Raw genomic sequence first — 19,923 nt, 5'->3', positions numbered from 1 at the left:
CAGTGTAAATGGGGAGTAACGTTATTACACACTGATTGACCTCCGGAAACTCCCCATAATCCTTTTAACTGAAGCGTCCTCTCTTGTTTTGTTGTGAACTCTGGAGGAGCAAGTGCCCTTTCAAAGCTCCGTTTTGGGGGCTGCTTATCAAAAAAACAAACACAGATACTGGTTGCTTTGAATGAGTGAGAGACAGGCGGGGGGAGGGGTTCCGTTTGAAAACATTCAGCTGTTTGCTTGAAGAGAGAGGTGGTGCGGGGTGGAGGAGTTGGGGTCCGTTTCTGCAAGCGGCTGCGTATCTGGTCTATGAGAAAAAAAGAAACAGCTTTCAGTGAGTGAGAGGGGGTTGGGGAGGGAAGAGGGTCTGAACGTACAAGACAGCATGCTGACACAATCTCATCACTTCAAAAACCCACTCTCTCTCCCCCCATGCTCCCTGTCACACTCCATCCCCCCCATTTGAAAAGCATGTTGCAGCCACTTAATGCTGGGATAGCTGCCCATAATGCACCGCTTCCAATGCAGCTGCAAATTGGCCATGACAGTGCGCTGTCAGCTGTCACTGTGGACAGACTGCAGTGCTTTCCCTACTCAGCTGTACAAAGAAGGATTTAACTCACAGAGCCGCACAACTGCAAGTGTAGCCATAACCTAAGGCTACTTAGAAATTAAGGAAGTACACAGCCAATATTCATAACTTCGAACACAAAAATGATACATGAATACAAATAGGAGGAATAAATTCAGAAGATCATAACCTTCACAGAGCAGGAAAGAGTCCTGTGGCACCTTACAGACTAACAGACGTTTTGGAGCATGAGCTTTCGTGGGTGAATACCCACTTTGTCGGATGCATGTATTCACCACGAAAGCTCATGCTCCAAAACGTCTGCTAGTCTATAAGGTGCCACAGGACTCTTTGCTGCTTTTACAGATCCAGACTAACACGGCTACCCCTCTGATACTTGACAACCTTCACAGAGATATGTTACATGGCATTAGGTAGCATAAAACATATTCCAGTTATGTCACATATACATTTATATCAAATTTCCATAAAGCCTTATGGGGTGCAACATCACACCTTGCTTAGTGAGTGCAGTTCAGTTAAGGGTGACCAGTGGTTAATTTGTAATGAAAGAGGTGCCAGGGCTCAAGCAAGTTTTTTACTTTCATTACTGATGCAGCAAGCCCAGAGGTGCCGGGGCTATGAACTGACAAGCCTAGAGGTGCCGGGGCTCAGCCCTGGCAAAAATTAAGCATTGAGGGTGACCCTCTCAATCAGGACAGGCTAAGTATAGTTCTGCTGACCTTTACTCATACAATAAGGGTAACATTCCATGACCCCCACATTCAATACTAAAGTGATTTTTAACTGAACAGCAGCCAAAACTGATCACTTGGATAACACAAACTCTGTCTGCTGGATACCTAGGTACAGTAGGTGAGTTAATGTAAATACAGTTTGGTCCTAAAGCCTTCCCTCCCTCCCCTGGCTCATCACCAGCTGTCAGGGAAGAGCTCATTCAGACCTTGCTTACAAATCATAATTTGAAATGATAGGTTGGCCAACATTGCTGAAACGAATCTGCAAGCATTGTCAGAAAAAACAACAGCTGTGTGAAGACAAGAAGCTAGTCTTTGTTCATACTTTTCAAACCTATGACACTTTTCCAGGTACAAGTATTTTATCATACACTGTATATGCTTTTAAAGTGTGTATTAATGTTTCAATTACAATTTCCAACCAAAGACTCAATTGGTAACACTGCATGTGACTAGTTGAACACTGGAGGGGGAGGTGTTGGGGAAATTCAGGGAGGTGTAGGGAAATCCCTGCCTGCCAAGGGCATGGGCAACAGGTTTGTATAATTTTTGGTGGTGCCCAGAATGGGTCCAGGCAGAACTGTCCCATCCATAGGACGGACCGGGGCAACCGCCCTGGGCCCTGTGCTTTGGGGGCCCCATGTTTCAAGGGGATGTGGGGTCCAGGGTGGCCTGGAAGGGTTAGCGGGGAGGCCTGGCGCTAGCAGCAGCAAGCAACCTGGCCCCACCCCGTCCTGCTGGCTCCCAACATTACTTGGGGGAGGAGGCAGAAGCCAGAAAGAAGCGGGATAGGGGCTTGGGGGAAGGGGTGGAGCGGGCTGGGGCCGAGTCGCTCACTGCTGCTGTCGCCAGGCCCCCTGCTAGTCCCCCAGACTGTCCTGGACCCCACATCCCATCTGTACTCTGGACGGGATGGCTTTGATTAAATATAAGCCCAAACGTTGGTGGAGCTAGTCCCATGTTCCTGAATATCGGTGGAGCCCGGGAAGGCTGGCTATATTTTATGTAGATAAGAAAACATAATATACAGATGAGGGACCCTGCAATCTCCTCATCCCTGGCCCCCAGATCTGACAGCGAGCTCCTTCAACGGGACCGGGGCCTGCTACAGGGCCGCTCCGCACTGCACCGAGCGGGGCCCCTCCAGGTTCAGCATGGCACGGGAAAGCCGAGATCCCGCAACTCCCAGGCACGCGCGAGACACCCGGCCCGAAGGCTGAGCCGGCGCTCTCCCCCCGCAGGGGGCGCTGCGCCGCCAGCTCAGCCCAGAGCAGCGCCCCGCCCGCGGGGAGCCGCTAGTTCCGCCAATCAGGCTGTTCGCGCGGAGAGGCGGGGCCTGTGGCGCGGCCCCGCCCCGGCCGCAGTGTCCCTGCTGCGGCTCCGTCCGTAGCCGGGTGGTTGTTGTGACTGAGGGGCGCGGGCGGGTGAGTGTCTGCGGGCCTGGCCCTAGCGCGGCTCCCGAGCGCCCAGGGTTGTGAGCGCTGTGCCCCTGGACGTGCCGGGGTCTGGGACCGGTGGGGGCCTTGTCCCTGGGCGTCATCGGACTGTTGGGGGCTGGAACTGATGGGAAGGGGCCCTGGGCGGGAGTGGATGGATCAGGGGCTGGGGGGGCGGAGTGGGTGTCCTTGGGCGGGAGTGGGCTTGTCGGGGGTGGGAGCTGGTGGTGGGCGGGAGTGGGCGTGTCGGGGGTGGATTGGGGCTGGTGTGTATGTGGGGTGTCCTTGGGCAGGAGTAGGCCTGTTGGAGCTGGTGTGGGGGGCCCTGGGTGGGAGTGGGTGGGTTGGAGGGGCTGGGGTTGGTGGTGGTGGGGTAGTCGGGAGGGAGCAGGGGCCCTGATGGAAAGTGGGTGTTCCTAGACTAAAAGCCCATGGGTTCCCTCACACAATAAAAGCATTGAGACAGGTGAGTTAACTTTGCACCCAGCTGAAGCCTATGGTAGCTCAGCAGGGAGCCTGTTCCGGCTGGGAATAGGAGAACCACGGTAGATTATTCAGGGTGATGGGGATTAAGTGCCCACTGTGCTGGGCGTATGGATGCTTGCCTGGGGGCTAGGACAGATGTATCAGCAACTAGTGCAAGCAGCCCATGGGCCTTGGAGCCCAAGTCCATCTTCTGCAGTCAGCGTTGCTGTGCTGCAAGCCCAAAGAGATGGCTCTAGTATGCATGTGGTAGTACCTCTGGGGTTCCCCCTTTCACTTCAGGCATTCATTCACTTTGTTCTGCATGAAAGGTGTGTTGTATCTTCCCTCAGTGTGCAGCAATGATCTTTAGGTAAAGCATGAATTTTCTGACAGATTAACTAAATCTCAGTTTATTTGTGAAAACTATTTAAAAGTGGGCTTTTTAAGTACTTTCTCCAGCATTTGATCTGTTATTTCTCTCTTCTTGCTAACAAAGGGCTGGCTTTCTGTATAGTTGAAACTTGTTGCCAGCATTCCTCAAATGTATGCTGAGGCCTGGTCTACACCTAAAAGTTACGTCAAACTAGCTACATGGCTCAGGGCTGTGAAAAATTTTGCGCTGGCACTCTAGGTTGACCTAACCACTGTAGTCACAGCCAGGTCAATGGGTGAACACCTCTCCACAGGTGGATCTGCTACAGCAGTGTGTCTCAAGCTTTTTGTGCTGGTGACCCTGCCCCCCTCCCCCCAAAAAATTGACCCTCTCCTTTAAATATCATTAAGTAAATTATGATTAATACTTAGGGCTGGCAAGCAGGGCCTTGCAAAGCTAAGTTACATGGTTCAGCCCCAGGCGGAGCTCAGGCTTTGGCATGGGCCCCGGGTGTGGGCCACCCAGCCCGTGGGTCAGTGTCAATGCTTCCGTGTCCAGGGCTGGCTTTGCCCCTAGAGACTGTCACATGTGCCTTCTGTGGGGTCCCACTCTTTAGTTTCTGCCCTGGTCCCCAGCAAGTTTTACTCCAGCCCTGCTTGCGACCCCTCTAAAACTGTCCTGCAATTCCCAAGTTGAGAGAAACTGTACTGCAGGGACAGAAAAACCCCTTTAGTCATTGTAATAAGTGTCTACAGAGCTACAGTGGCATAGCAGCTGTTCCAGTGTAGTGCTTATAATGTAGACATACGCTTAAAAGATTAGGTTGTAAGGTAATCAAAGTTTGTCTTTATATCTTGCCCGTTATATTACAATTTTCCCTTCCTTGAAATGGCTGTCAGTTCATATAACTTACAAAGGACAGAAATTACTTATACCCTTAGTAAAAATGGCTGCAATTTAACTGGTGTTGGGGCCTTTGTTTCCAAGAGCACTGAAGCTACAGGCTGTGGTCAAGAGAAGTGGCCTCCATTTCCCTAAAGCCACTGGCAGTTTTGGAGCTTGAGAGCCAGTGTGTGATACAAGCCACTGGAACGTAGATTAGAGTGACTTTTCGCTATAGCACCTGATTTTAAGACTATTTTCTTACTGTATGAAAAGATAAACATGTTTTAAGAGGGAACTGGAAAAAAGGAATGCTGTCCTCCTGTGGCCCATAAGAAGCCCTAACAGTATTGAGCAAAACCTTAATTGCAGCCTTCCCATTCCCCATAAATACAGAATGCATAGTATTGCAACCCTGAATGTTTGCTGCTGTTGCTGTATGTGTACTGCAGGCTTTGCTGTAACCTGTGAGGGAGGTGAGTGTGTTATTTGGAGTCAGTAGGAAGTTCAGTGTGGTGCAGAGCCTGTTGCTTTCTCTGGAAGTGGTGCTACATGGGTAGTTTGGTCCAGATGATAGCTGTTCCATAATTTGCTTTTTAGGGTTTGCAATAGAGGGGATATTATGTGTATCAAGTCTTAGTTCCTTTTAAACACAAGATTTTGTTTATGGCTATTATAGTGGCAATAGGGGCAGTAAAGTGGGCTGATCTCAGAACTGCCTGCTCTGATCATCTAGCTGATTAAACTGTAAAAGCAGCAAAGAGTCCTGTGGCACCTTATAGACTAACAGACGTTTTGGAGCATGAGCTTTCGTGGGTGAATACCCTCTTCGTCAGATGCGTGTAGTGGAAATTTCCAGGGGCAGGTATATATATGCAAGCAAGAAGCAGGCTAACGATAACGAGCTTAGTTCAATCAGGGAGGATGAGGCCCTCTTCTAGCAGCTGAGGTGTGACAACCAAGGGAGGAGAAACTGGTTTTGTAGTTGGCAAGCCATTCACAGTCTTTGTTTAATCCTGAGCTGATGGTGTCAAATTTGCAGATGAACTGAAGCTCAGCAGTTTCTCTTTGAAGTCTGGTCCTGAAGTTTTTAAACTGGTCTCATGAAGTGAGGGACAAAATAGAAGTAAGACACGCTGATCGTTCCTCACGTGCTGGAGGTCCTCACACTGGAAGAGGGGGGGTATAGTAGTGAGAGGGGCTGTGGTAAGGACACACTTGTGTGGGCATCATTATACTTTGTCTCGTAAAACAGCTTAAAAATTTACTGTCTTGTGAATGCTGTTGTGTACTGAACAGATGTCTCCACTAGTCACTGATTTATTTCCTGAGAATTTACAGATTTTACAGAACTTGTTTGTGTCCTGTGTGCACTATGACCTTTTAGATGCCTTCACTGAACTTCATCTTCTCTTGTGCTGCTATTTCTGTTTGGCCTTTATGGCAAACTTCACTGTTTTTCCTAGTATATGCTAACCAAAGTCAACATGTGCCTTTGGTAGATTGCTGCAAACCACTCTTTCTCCTCTCCCAGATAGTTATCAAATACCTTGGACCTCACCAGCTCTGGCACTAATCCATAAGTACCCAGCTTCTAGTCTTCCCATACTGAGAATTGGTCCTCTATCCCCATGCTTTGCTTCCTTTTGCATTAAGCAGTTGTTAAATTCATTGCAGTGGCAGCGCTTCACCTTTCACACTGTTGCTGTCATTTTTCCTTTACACTTGTTGGGTTCTCTGTAAAAATTCTTTAGAAAATCCAAAGTGCTATAAATTGGTGCCTGGTCTGCTGTGGTTTTTTGTTGTTGTTTTAAAGTGTTCTGGCAGGTTAAAATAAATACAGTTTTGAGAAGAGTAAACCAAGTTCCTTATAATATAATACACCCCAAGGTGTTGTATTAACCTGCCCTTACCTGGTTTTCACAGCTATTTTTTCTGAAGCTAAAGTCAAGTGTCATGCTTGTTGACAGTTCCCAAGCAACTTTTAAAACTGCACATGCAGCATAGCAACTAGCTTTAAGGGTAAATTGTAGAACTGGAAGGGATCTTGATATGTCTAGTCCAGTCCCCTGCACTGAGGCAGGCCTGAGTATTATCTTCTGGACCATCCCTGACAGATGTCTAACCTCTTCTTATAAAAACCCACCGGCAGATATTTCACAACCTCCCTAGGCAATTTGTTCCAGTGCTGAACTACCCTGATAGTTAGGAAATTGTTCCTAATGTCCAACCTAAACCTCCTTTGTTGCAATTTAAGCCCATTGCTTTTTTCCCTATACTCAGTGGCTAAGAAGAACAAATTATCACTCTCCTTTTAATGACAACCTTTTATGTACTTGAAGACTGTTATCATGTTCTCCCTCAGTCTTTTCTTCTCCAGACTAAACAACCCCAGTTTTTTCAATCTCTCTTCATAGGTCATGTTTTCTAGACCATTGATCATTATTGGTGCTTTCCTCTGGCCTTTCTCCATTTTGTCCACATCTTCCTTGAAGTATGATGCCCAGAACTGGACACAACACTCTAGTTGAGGCCTTATCAGTGCAGAGTGGAGTGAAAGAATTATTTCTTGTGTTTTGTTTACAACACTCCTACTAATACTGCTGTCACGGATCCACAGGGCTGGTGCTATGCCCTAGCTTTGGGACACTGTGGGGCAGGGGTGGGCAAACTACAGTCTGCCAGCCGTTTTAAGCTGGCCCTTGAAGTCTGGGGCTTTCCCTGCTCGGCACTCCAGCCGAGGAGTTGGGGGGCCACTCCATGTGGCTCTGGGAAGCCGCAGCATGGCCCCCCTTCAGTGCTCCAGCCAGAGAGCAGGGTCGAGGACCACTCCATGTGGCTCCCGGAAGCAGCTGCATGACCCCATTCTGGCACTCCAGCTGGGGCGCAGGGTCAGGGGATGCTCCACACGGCTCCCGGAAGCTGCAGCATGGCCCTGCTCCAGTGCTCCAATGGGAGCTGCAGGGATGGTGCTTGCAGATGGGGAAGTGTGCAGAGCTGTCTTGCTGTGTCTTCGTGTAGGAGCTGGAGAAGGGACATGCTGCTGCTTCCTGGAGCTGCTTGAGGTAAGCGCCGCCCGGAGCCTGCCCCTCTGAGCCTCTCCCAATGCCCCAACCCCCTGTCCCCCCTTCCACCCTGTGAACCCCTATGCAGCCTGGAGCACCCTCCTGCACCCCAAACTCCTAATCGCCAGCCCCACCCCAGAACCCACAACTCCAGCTGGAGCCTGAACTCCTTCCTGTACCCCAACCTCCTGCCCCAGCCCTGATCCCCCTCCTGCTCTCCGAACCCCTCTATCCCAGCCCAGAGCACCCTCCTATACCCCAAACTCCTCATCCTCAGCTCCACCCCAGAGCCCACACCCCCCAGCTGGAGCTCTCCCCGCCCCCTGCACCCCACTCCCCAGCTCAGATCCCCCTCCCGCATTCTGAAGTCCTCATTTCTGGCCTCACCCAGAGCCTGTACCCCCAACTAGAGCCCTCACCCCCTCCCACACTCCAACCCTAATTTTCTGAGCATTCATGGCCTGCCATATAATTTCTATTCCCCAATGTGGCCCTTGGGCCAACACATTTGACCACCACTGCATTAGGAGGAACCTCTTCAGTGTGCCGGACCCCCTTGGACCTCACTCATCCTACATAGGATTGAACTCTTTGGATTGGACTGAACTTCTGGTGCTCCAGCACTCCTGCCTCAACCCGTGAGCTCTGTTCAGCTAGTTCACATGAGATGGACCCCGGTAGAGATTTGTACACTCTTTAGAGATTAATATGCCTCTCCAGACATTTGCAGTGACATTTCAACACCATTGTCAAAACAGTCAGGTTTATTAGCCAACTGGAACCCAGCTTAGGAAGTCCTTATAGTAGCCCAGAGAACTGAAAGTTAAAGCATAGCCCAAGTCCATTCTGATTAGTCAGAGCCCAGACAAGCTGTCTCTCTCTCTCTCTGTCTGATCTCCTTGGTCAGTTCCCAGGTGAGAGTGAACTCCTTCCAGCAGCCAGGTCCTATTCTCTCCTCCTCCCCCCCCCCCCACACACTTTTTTCCTACTGAGAGGTGGGGAAATCTATCCCCCTCTGGGTTGTTGGTTGCTGGACGGTGATGTCCTGGTGACTAATTTGCCATTGTTTTCTTGGCCAGGCTTTTCCCAATGATTCATTTCGTCTCAGACTGGTAGGCAACATTCATACTGTACCTGAGTCACTTAGCCTGTCTTGAGAGCAAACAGTCCTTTCCCCCCCGCTGGGTATCACTACTATGTATAGGAGAAACTGATGCACACACAAATTGATAAAAATTACAGAAAATTCTCACATCCTCACAACATCCCAGAATGATTATCGATTTTTTTTGCTACAATATTACACTGTTGACTCCTGTTTAATCTGTGATGTGGTATAACCACCCCATTCTTCTCTTCAGTACTTCTTCCTAGGCAGTCATTTACCATTTTGTATTTGTGCAGTTGATTATTCCTTCTGAAGTGGAGTATTTTGTGTTTGTCCTAATTGGATTTCAATCTGTTCAGACTTTCTCCAGGTTGTCAAGATTGTGAATTCTGTGTGGTGTATTGTTTTCATTCTTGGCCAGCTCTCAGATGAAAGCTGTTCTGGGGGTTTAGTACATCCTAACTTTGAGTTGTTCCCATCATTTTGTTTTTCATTACACTCCACTGGAGAGTTGAGAGAGTGCCCCACCATCACTACAGTCCAGGGCAACTGTGCAGTAGGGATTGCTCCATTGCACTGGTGGAATTGGAAGAAATCCTGTGTTTTCTTTACAGTCTCTTGTTTCTCTCTTTGCTGCCTGTTGGCCTAGCTGTCCCAATTTACCTCCCACCAATGGATTTCCTGCGGTACTTAAATTGTTGGCTTGGGTCTCCGTTTTTCCTCTGAGCTGCTCTAGTCTCCACCCTGCACTTTGCTTGGTGCTGTTTCCACTGGGTGCAGACACTTGCTTTGCACTGCCTGCTCCTTTTCTTCAGAGCAGGGAACACACTAAAGTTGATCAGACAGCTGTTCTCCAAAGGACTTGTGGGAGGACTGTAGTGATTTTCAGTAGAGTGCTTGCTCACAAACAGTAGATGCCAGCTGTGTTCTAGCTCACAAGTGTTCTGCAACTGACACATCTGCCGTCCTTGGTAGCAGCCTTTAAACAACATGAGTGATGTCTAGAAAACCGTGCTTTCTGCCGGTGATCTGCTCAGGGTGAGAACTTGGGCACCTAGGGGTGGCTCTGAGGTAGTACTCTGTTCCCAATATTACTAGAACTCAATAAGAAATATTCAGGCTAATGCTAGGTTTACACCTTGAAAACTACTTCACCAGTAGCTCATTTGCTTCTAGCCAAATTAGTTGCTGTCCATGTAAAAACCCCTTGGGTGCTCAATGGCTTCTCTGCTTTGTAAGCAATATGGTTCTGCTTTTGTCTGGTTCAGGCCTCTCTCTGCCTTCTGCTGTCACTGACCAAGGCAGTTCCCTCTTGTACAAACTGTCAAACAGAAGAATGAGGTGTCATTCTATTCCTGTCTCTGTGGGCATGTGGGGTATTGTCAGGATGAGTGTGAGGACTGCTAGGTTGGTATTTGTACCACGTGGCTGTCCCTGGGCCCCTTCTCTAATGAGGCATGTCTATGCTGGGCACTGATGTACTGCTCTTGCCCAGTTTCTGTGCAGTGGCTCTAGGTGTGGGGCAGCCTAAGCTCTTTGATGGCTGTAGAGCCCATGGGGGTTGAGGGCACTGTCTGGTGCATGCAGGTGCTGAGTCGTACAACCTGGGTCAGGTGCTGGGTATGGCTGAATTACAATGTGTTGTGATTGCCTTGTCTCCCACTCCCCTAGGCTTCAGGTGAGACTGAGGGTGGGGCTGGCAACCTACTCCAGTTAACTTCCCTGGTTGGGTGGCAAGCTCTTCGGGCAGGGACCCTGTTAATTGTCTGACATCATCATGTACACATTGAGTGCCATGTTGGGTACTTCTAAAGCCAGGGAAACCTAAGTGACATTCTGTACTTGCCTTTGATTCATAATGATGGGCAAGAGCTAAGGGAGGGACCTTTCTCACCAACAAGTCTCCTTGCTCCTAATGACAGACTGGTGTGCCTCCCTGTTTCAGCTTTGGCCTCTGTGGTGGTTCACACAGCCGTGAAGAATGACGTCGAAAGGTGCTGGGACTGCCTTTTCCCGGAGGAACTACAGGCTGAGCATTGAGTCTGAGAAGCCCAAGGTCACAGGTACGTGCCCTTGCATAGTGTGTAAATGTGGGGTGAGGCTGTCACACCTTTTTCCTAGGCTGAGTTCTTCGCAAGAGCCAGTTTGCAGTTTCTAGTTGACACTGAGGATTTTCCCCACTTCCACCCTTTAGTGCTGCCATACCACTGCCACCTCCCCAGTGTGACGAATAGTTGCAGTTTGCACTGGGGCATCTTACCCCACTTTTGGACAGGGACAAGTTGGGCAAAACTCCAGGGCAAACAAGACCTAAACCCTTCCTAAGAGCCCAGAGGGGTTTTGTCTTTCTGGGGGGCGGGGGGGGAAGGGCTTTTCACTGCTCTAAGGGCTTCTCCCTCTTGTCTCTGTACCACAGTGGTTTTCTCTGCGTGCAAATCTTATACCTTTGGGTGAAGTAGAGTGTAAGAGTTTGTCTGTATGGCAAGTTAATGTATGATAAGCTGGGCTGTGAATGTACCATAGCAAAGGAGGTGCAATTGATATTTCTGGGGTGATCTTCCTGACTTCCCGTTGCTTATCTTTTGCTGTTCACTACAGGGATAGTGAACAGCAAGCTGCTCAATGACTATCTCCACCGCATCTTCCCCAGTGCTGATGAGATCCAGCCTGCAGCTGCTTACAGGTACTGGTTGCCTTCTAACTCTTACCTAGTGAGTGAAGCTGCACCTGCCTTCCTCCGGACACGTCATGACATGTCGGACTGGGAGATCCTTTCCAGAGTCAGTCAGTAACAAAGCCTCTCTGTGATGCTGGCATTGGGGAAAAACAAGCCAGTGGAAGTGCATTGTGTTGCAGAAGTCTCTTCTTTAATGGCTTCTCACAATTAGACTTCCAGTGCCTGACTTATAGAATTGTGCACATGTAATAGCAGGCCTAACTTACTTGGAGATGTACAGTAAATGTAGTGATTGTACGTACTTAGGGCCAGCTGTGCATCTTCCTGATCAATCATGCACACGCTTGTCCAGTTTGCTTATGCAGTGGCAAGTGCTGCAGAAATGTTGTGTAAGCTTTTGTGAAAATTGAGCAGTCAGTGCCCTGTAAACTAGACACAATGCTACTATTGTCATGTTTAATACAGTGACACTTCCTATGACAGTAATATCCCTTCTGTTGTCTCAGTCTTGGGAGCACTGTATGGTGACCTCTTTATTACTAAAACAACGAGGAGTCTGGTAGCACCTTAAAGACTAACAGACTTATTTGGGCATAAGCTTTCGTGGGTAAAAAACCCACTTGTTCAGATGCATGGAGTGAAAATTACAGATACAGATATAAATATATATTGGTACATGAAGAGAAGGGAGTTACCTTATAAGTGGAGAACCAATGCTGAAGGCCAATTTAGTCAGAGTGGATGTGGTCCACTCACAATAATTGAAGAGGAGGTGTCAATACGAAGAGAGGGAAATTGCTTTTATAGTAAGCAAGCCATTCCCAGTCCCTACTCAAGTCCAAATTGATGGTGTAAGTTTGCAAATGAATTGTCCGGTTTGGCCAATGTACATGGCAGAGGGGCATTGCTGGCACATAACAGCATATATCACATTAGTCGATGTGCAGGTGAATGAGCCTCTGATGATGTGGTTGGTGTTGTTGTGTCCTATGATGGTGTCGCTGGAGTAAATATGGAGGCAGAGAAGGCAATGGGGTTTGTTACAGGGATTTGTTCCTGGGCTAGTGTTTCTGTGATGTGGTGTGTAGTTGCTGGTGAGTATTTGCTTCAGGTGGCGGGGGCTGTCTAATTGAGGATTGGCCTGCCTCCCAAGGCCTGTGAGAGTGGGGATCATTTTCCAGGTTAGGTTGCAGAACGTTGATGATGCACTGGAGAGGTTTTAGCTGGGGGCTGTATGTGATAGCCAGTGGTGCTGTTATTTTCCTTGTTGGACCTGTCCTGTAGTAGGTGACATGTACATTGGCCAAACCAGACAGTCCCTACATAAAAGGATAAATGGACACAAATCAGACATCAGGAATGGTAACATACAAAAGCCAGTAGGAGAAAACTTCAATCTCCCTGGACATTCAACAACAGATTTAAAAGTAGCCATTGTTCAACAAAAAAAAACAAACCACTTCAAAGAGAAACTGCAGAGCTACAATTCATTTGTAAACTTACACCTTCAATTTGGGCTTGAACAGGGACTAGGAGTGGCTGGCTCACTACAAAATCAATTTTCCTTCTCTTCGTATTGACACTTCATCAGTTATTGGGAGTGGACCACATCCACCCTGACTAAATTGACGTTCAACATTGGCTTTCCACTTGTAAGGTAACTCTCTTCTTTTCATGTGCCTGTAATTTTCACTCTATGCATCTGAAGAAGTGGGGTTTTTTTTTTTTTTTTACCCATGAAAGCTTATGCCCAAATAAGTCTGCTAGTCTTTAAGGTGCTATCAGACTTCTTGTTGTTTTTGTGGATACAGACTAACCCGGCTACCCCTCTGATACTTGGTATCTTTATTAGGTGTTATCTGAAGGAAATTGCTTATGCAGGGCAAAAGTAAAGCTAGAGACCAAGCTGTGGCATTGAAATTCTTTTTATGCTTTCAACTCTGCTTCACATTCTGTGGGTCAGAATCCTGGGGCCTCTTGTTGCGTAACTCGTGTTCAGCTTTGCCACTGGAAGTCCTGTAGGTGGGTACAGTTGCAGTTGGAATGGTGTGGAGCCCCTCTGGTGAAATGTTCCTCTTTCTGTCTGGCTGTGTTTAAAAGGCGCTGGGGGTCACATTCCTCCCACTATGCTTAGATTCTGAGCTCACATCTGATCTGTCATCACCTCTAAAAATAACACTGGGCCCTCTTGGCTGTTGGTAAGTTGAGGTTATGGGGGGAGGAGGGAGGACTGTCTCATGTTACTTTGCCACAAACTTTCCAGCCAGCATGCCTTGGAATATTCCATTTGCACCAGCGTGTCAGTTTTCAGAACTCCAATTCTTTTGTTTGATGACTGGAGCCTTAAGGACATAGGGACTGACGACCAGGAAAGGGTGATTGGTCCAACAAACTGGCTTCTGTTTGGTTTTTTCCTCTCTGTTTCCCTGGACTTGAGCTGAGAAGTAGAAGGCTGTTGCCTGATCCCAGTACATTACCATCTCTACTCAGGTGCAGACAAACAGAGCTCTTGGCTAATAGAACTTGCCATATTGAAGCAGTCGTCCTAGGCCGCTGTGCTCTCTGGTAGTGGTCTGTACTGTGCTTGAGTGGAGCTCCCTTTAAACATTCACACAGCTATCTCATTATCCTCCTTCAAAGCCCTCCTGAAAACTCTCCTGTCCTGAGATGCCTACAAAATCTGGACAGCGGTTAGATTGCAGGTGCGCCAAGACCAATTCCTGTCATGCTGCCCAATACTGTCTCATTGTTTCCTTGAGTGCCCCCATCTGTCTACATTGTCTCTTGTTTTATATTTAGATTGTCAGCTCTCTGGGCCGGGGACTGTCCTTTTGCTCTGTTTGTACAGCACCTAACACAACATGGTCCTGGTCCATGAATGGGGCTTTAGGCACTGTGGTAATGCAGTTGTCCAGTTTCACAGTACTCCCCAAGGGATTGCTTCTGACCTCAGCTGATAGCACCCAAGACTTGAGGGCCTTTGATAATTTAGCTTATCTCTCTGCAAACACTGTTCTTCTTCACATGTCTCAGCCTTTGATCCTAGCATGCCTGCCTGCCTCAAATTCCTTCCGTTAATAATATGTAACACAGATAAGTGGATCTTCTTACTATGAGCTTTACTATAAATAGCAGCAAAGGACAATGCCGGGGACAGTCAGGCAGCTCTGTCTTACAAGCCACCAAGGTGTGAACTCATTAAACCTTGGTAACACACTGAGTTTTGAAGGTTTCAGAGTAGCAGCCGTGTTAGTCTGTATCCGCAAAAAGAACAGGAGTATTTGTGGCACCTTAGAGACTAACAAATTTATTTCAGCATGAAAGCTCATGCTGAAATAAATTTGTTAGTCTCTAAGGTGCCGCAAGTACTCCTGTTCTTTTTGAGTTTTGAAGGGAACTCTTCTTCGTTCTCAGGAAGCCACTGACATTCCAGAACCTGCAGGAGCACCTTGACAAATTGCTGGCAGAGGACAGTGGTGCAGAGGACAGTCGAGGTAGGAGATACTGGGTGTCTGGTCCTCTTGGAGCTTCCTCGTGTGCCTTATTGGGAGAAGAATCAATCTCATGGGAGACTGATTCCTAAATGAGTTTGGTTCTTGCTTCCCTATGTTCTGATTCATCATCTCTTTAACTCCTGGATTCTAAGCACTTGTGGGCTAACCCTGCAATAGATCAGTTCTTAGTTGTAATAACAATGTTTCCAGATGGATAGTAGGGTGCTTGCTCCAAAGAATGGACAAACTCATGCAGCGAACTATTGTTTGGGCAGATGTGTTGGAGACATCTCCTTAGCAATGATATAGCAAGCTCTTGCTGCCGAGATTTCATACTGCAGAATAGCTGGAGTGTCCCATTCTTCAGTGGAATATGCATGCTTGTTGATAGTCTCTGTGGCTTATTCTTCTGATGCATTCCCCTACCATTGTTGAATTTCCTCAGCCCCATGCTTTTACCTGCCATAATCTGAGGCATTTGTTCTCCCCCCTAGTCATTAAAGCACAGCCCATAAGAGGTGATGCTTTGCCTCTTCATGTATCTAGTCATGAGCTTATATCTACTGTGTGAGTGTCTTGCTGCCACTAGATGGGAATGTTTTAGTCTGTTTGGCTGGGGGTTTAGCTTTGATGGCCTCCAGACTATTTTGAAGCCACTGAAACTTTTGGGGTAAATTTTCCAGGTGCTATATGAGACTGGGCATGTGACTTGGGTGCTGCTTGGTTAAAACATCATGCATTGCTTTCAGAACTTCTGTTTAAATTCCACCCTGAGCCTGCTGCCTCCTGGAAGGGCTGATAATCTGATGTGTTAACTCTGTTCTACTGCTCCTCCTCAGCTGCAGAATCCAGGTGTTCTTTTCTAGTCTATACCATAGCGTCCATGAAATTCTTGTACTACAAGTGCCATGTGGCTTTCTCTGCTGCTCTGACTGGCTTTCATGCAACTCTCATTTCAGATCAGGTATTAGAGGGGCGACTTGGTCCCTCTACTGTGGTGTTGGACCACACCAGTGGTTTTGAGGGACTCCTCCTGGTTGATGATGACCTACTTGGGGTGAGTGTGACAAGGAGCCCAGTGTGTGTGGAATGGCCCTTGGGGATTTAGAGGTCTGTCTTCAGGCCTGTGTTGTCCTCTTGCAATATGTTCTTCAAAGCAAATCCCCCTGCCGCCATTTTGGTGTGTTGTTAAATGATGCTCTGGGAGGCTGTAATACTCCTGAGTGAAACAGATTCTCCAAGAGGAGTTCTAGCAGTGCCTTCAAACTGCATTTCAGGCAAGCTGCTACTGCTCTGGTATTATTGCATAGTCTTTTGTCCAGAGATTTAAGATTCTGAGGTGGTTCTCAATTGTTTTTCAAAATCACCTCGAGGTTGCATTGCACTTAGCCTGTATTCTGTGACACTCAGGTGCTGCAGGTTAAGTCAGTGAAAGAGCAAACAAAAATCAAGGGCAGCATGCAGGGCTGTTGGGTAACCAGAGGTCTCTGGTCAGCAGGGGCCAGGCAGTTCTCGCATCCTTCCCTTCGTGAGCCTGTTGTCCATTCTCACTCCCTGGTTCACTTCCGACACCCATTCTCTCTACTCCTGCCATGGTGCTATGGGAGCCCCCAACACTGCACTGACTTGTTCTCTCCTTCTCCACTTGCTCTACCTCATTGGCCAAACAGCCCTGCTTCCTGCTATCCACTGAACCCACTGCTCCCCATTGAGCCCTGCTGCCTCCACTTACTGCAGCCTTTTCTACCCCAGCACACTCACTGAAAGAGCAGACTGGCCCAGTGTGCAGGGATCTAGCAGATTCTCCACCTGCCCCTCACTGCCCTCTTACGTCCCTTGCCTCATGCTTACGCCTCTGTCTCAATCTCTCATTGTTATTCCTCAATCCTCCTTGCTTTGCCCGCCACCACCCCATCTCTATCCTCCCCTTGATCTAGAGCGTGTTGTCAGACTGATGTGTGTGTAAATTGCCTGTCACTCCCTGAACCCCTATCTCCTTGTCTACCCTGAAATCAGGAGCACCTTAAGAGCACGGGTTGTCATTTCTCAGTGTCCGGAAAGAACCCGGTGGGAACCCTAGTAAATACTCACTAGTCCTTGTCTCCAGGCTGGATATACTGAACCTGTGACTTTATCCTAGCTTCACATGGCTTATCTAGGATCCAGACATTTCTCCCGCTCCTCTTGTACTCTCAGCAGCACCTGCAGCAAGCTATATTTACTTGGCAGCTGCTGCTGGGCCCTCATGCTGCTTCTGAGCGCCTACTAAGCTCCTAATGTATTTGCAAACACCATGCCTTACGGAATGTATCCAATCCAGGTAACTCCAGACTGTTTGCTGCTGAATATCCTGGGAATTGATATGCTTCCTTTGATAGCAACTGTCTCCCTGACTTATGATGGAAAAGTCTCCTCTGTGACTTGGGCTGCATGCAATGAGAAGTGCCAGTGGTGGGGCCTGGGCTGGGGGAAATCTGTGGGCCTGCCTCAACTGTACAAATCTCCCTTGTTTGTTCCTTGGTTCAGGTGATTGGCCATAGCAACTTTGGCTCCATCAGGGCCACGACCTGCGTATATAAAGGTAAGTGCAGTGAGTGGATGGTGTGGCTAGAGAGCCTGCCATGGCAGAAAGGAATCGCAGGTTACCCAGCTGAAGAGGCAAGGATGTTTGTGATACCCTGCAGCCTCATCAGGCCTTTAAAACCCCAGTCCTTCCACTTGGTCTGTGGGGATGGAAGGGAGGGAAGGCATTGTCTGATACCAAATGGGAGGAGTTGGCAGAGGGGGTTGGGCTTGACATTAAGGTCCTCTGGATATCTCATCCTCTCCTGCAGTGGCAGTGTAGCTGCCTGCTCCTCTGTTGCACTGAGTTCTTAGCCTGTGCTGTCTGGCTCTGTCATCTCTGCTCTTCTCCTCCCTCTTCCAGGCAAATGGATCTATGAGGTGCTCATCTCCTCCCAAGGGCTCATGCAGATTGGCTGGTGCACTCTCAACTGCAGGTTTAATCAGGAGGTACTGTAACTGCACAGCTCTGCAGCTTGTTCCTGGCCTACATGCCGAGGTGGGGGGTGTGTTCTGTTGTCTTGGTGCACTAAAGCTGCTTCCCAGCACATGTGTACACTGTAAATGTCACATCTTCATAAAATAATAAAGACCTCATAAAAGCTGTTTCTGCTGCATTTGCAGACTAGGATACAGTGCAGGTGTCCTCCAAATCCCTCGTGTGTTGTGTTCACGCTGGATACACAACTAGGGACAGCAAATGCTGCATCTCAGGATACATAAGGCTCCCTGCTGCTCTCTCCTCTGGCACCGTTAGCATGATATACAGGGCTGATGGGAACAGTGGTGGCATCTGGGCCTCAGCATGGTTCTTGCAACAAAAGCTACATGGCTTCTCAGGCTAGCATAAGCAAAGCCTGGTAAGCTCTTGCCAGGCATTTGGGGAGGGTTTGTTTCACTTGGAGTCTGGCCTGCCTGTTTTCAGTTTGTCCTGGAATGTTGATGTGTGATTGGCAAGGCAGGGGGGATGGGGAGCAGCTGGTGGTGTCTCACTGTCTAGAGTGTTTGGTGTGTGGTTTGCTCCTGTTCTTTTGTTTGGGTTGAAGGTCAGTGGGGGGGGTCTGTAAAAAGGCATAGGAAGTGGGAGTGCAAGTGCCGCTGGGTAACAGGATCTTTGCAGGTGTTGTGGGAGTGCAGAGAGCAGTCTGCTGCTGCCCTGGGAGGATCACAGGTGATGCTCTGTTAGACCACAGATCTGGGGGCTGTGTATGTGTGTCAATTACTAGAATTATGGTCCAACGCTCTCCTCCTTCCCCCAGCAGAGTGCGCATGCTGCTGAGCGCCAGAGAGCCCATTTTCTCTGCCCTGTGGCTTTGCTTCCATTGTAGTGGCTGCCCCTCTGGGTGTGAGGTGCTTGGGCTGGGCTCCTTGCGCCCAGACAGCTTGACTCTACTCTTGGCCTCCTCTCTATGCAGGAGGGGGTTGGAGACACTCCGGATTCGTATGCATATGATGGAAACAGGGTGCGCAAGTGGAACGTCACCACCACCAACTATGGTAAAGTAAGTGCCTGCGCTCAGTGGCTGCCGAGAGGGAGCTCCCCTTTGCTCTTGGGCCTTCCCCCCAGGTAACAGGTTAGGTTGCTACTGGAGCACTGTGATTGCAGGGTCTAGCATTCCCCAGCTGCAGTGATGAGCTCTGCAGAAGCCTTAATTGGCATCGACAGTGACACGGAGGTGTTGAGAGGAGCAGGCTCTGCAGGCTCTGTGCAGCAGTTAGCAGAGTCCTGAGAGGCAGTGCTGCTCTCAAACCACATTGAACCCCATCACCGTCTTTGTGAATGCCGGCAGGGGAAGAGAAGAGCTAGCAGAGCCATGTTCCCTTTAAAAGGGAAGGAAGGGGCCAGCTCCAGGTGAGCTCGGGGATGCAGGCAGCCTGATAATCACTGACCTATGCTCCTGGTAGCACATTGCATCCTTACAGCACCTACATATTCAGACCTAGCTGCTTGACTATCTAGTTCAGTTCACTGAGCAGCTGCTGACGGGAATGAACCTCATCTTGGCGCTGTTACTGCTCTTGGGAGGGCACCATTTGGTTTGCTTCTTGTTAAACAATGCTGCTGCCCTGTGGCTAATTCTGCTGGGTTTGTGGGTCTAACACAGCCACAGTCCTACGCATAAACCTAGTGATGGCGAACAAGGAGAGCCTCTGAGTGTTGTGTGCACAACTGTGCAGAGGTGGCTGGCGATTGCTGCGTGAGCTTCTGTGGGAAGGAGAATCCTGTGCTTTCCTCACTAGACTTGGCCAAAAAAGGGTTATTAGAAAACAACCCAAATTGCTCTCTTTGCAAAACTGAAATCTTCCCTGTGAAAACTTCCAATTTCTGTCAGGAAAGTCAGAATAAATGCTCCTGGCTGTGCCTGCCTGCAAGGCTCGGTCTTAGAGAGACTATGATTCTAAGGTGGGTGAGATCATATCTCTTATTGACCAATTTCTGTTGGGAACTGAGACAGGCTTCTCAGGTCTGTGAAAAGTACTCAAGTGCCACAGCTAAATAGGAGGTGGAACAGATTATTGAAGCAGGTAACACAT

General features: G+C 48.6%; 1 protein-coding gene across 7 annotated transcripts in view; it reads left to right on the top strand.

The window, feature by feature from the left end:
- Positions 1 to 2,667: 2,667 nt before the first annotated feature.
- Positions 2,668 to 19,923, top strand: part of RNF123 (ring finger protein 123) — a 144,752-nt gene continuing 127,496 nt past the window's right edge. For 5 of the 7 annotated variants that reach the window (XM_050959988.1, XM_050959985.1, XM_050959989.1 and 2 more), the window contains exons 1-9: positions 2,820 to 2,840; positions 5,525 to 5,608; positions 10,601 to 10,718; positions 11,254 to 11,338; positions 14,747 to 14,826; positions 15,786 to 15,883; positions 17,353 to 17,407; positions 17,753 to 17,838; positions 18,804 to 18,890. In XM_050959988.1, the coding sequence (XP_050815945.1) occupies positions 10,637 to 10,718; positions 11,254 to 11,338; positions 14,747 to 14,826; positions 15,786 to 15,883; positions 17,353 to 17,407; positions 17,753 to 17,838; positions 18,804 to 18,890 (573 nt within the window). In that variant the 5' untranslated portion in view covers positions 2,820 to 2,840; positions 5,525 to 5,608; positions 10,601 to 10,636. Of the gene's footprint in view, positions 2,751 to 2,819; positions 2,841 to 5,524; positions 5,609 to 10,600; positions 10,719 to 11,253; positions 11,339 to 14,746; positions 14,827 to 15,785; positions 15,884 to 17,352; positions 17,408 to 17,752; positions 17,839 to 18,803; positions 18,891 to 19,923 lie in introns of those variants that run through there. The other 2 variants (XM_050959986.1, XM_050959987.1) reach the window with 2 other exon arrangements.

This window comes from Gopherus flavomarginatus, chromosome 6 (assembly GCF_025201925.1).
Source record: "Gopherus flavomarginatus isolate rGopFla2 chromosome 6, rGopFla2.mat.asm, whole genome shotgun sequence".
Taxonomy (NCBI): domain Eukaryota; kingdom Metazoa; phylum Chordata; order Testudines; family Testudinidae; genus Gopherus; species Gopherus flavomarginatus.
The sequence above is the reverse complement of the archived record's forward strand: the minus strand, read 5'-3'. Positions and strand labels throughout refer to the sequence as shown.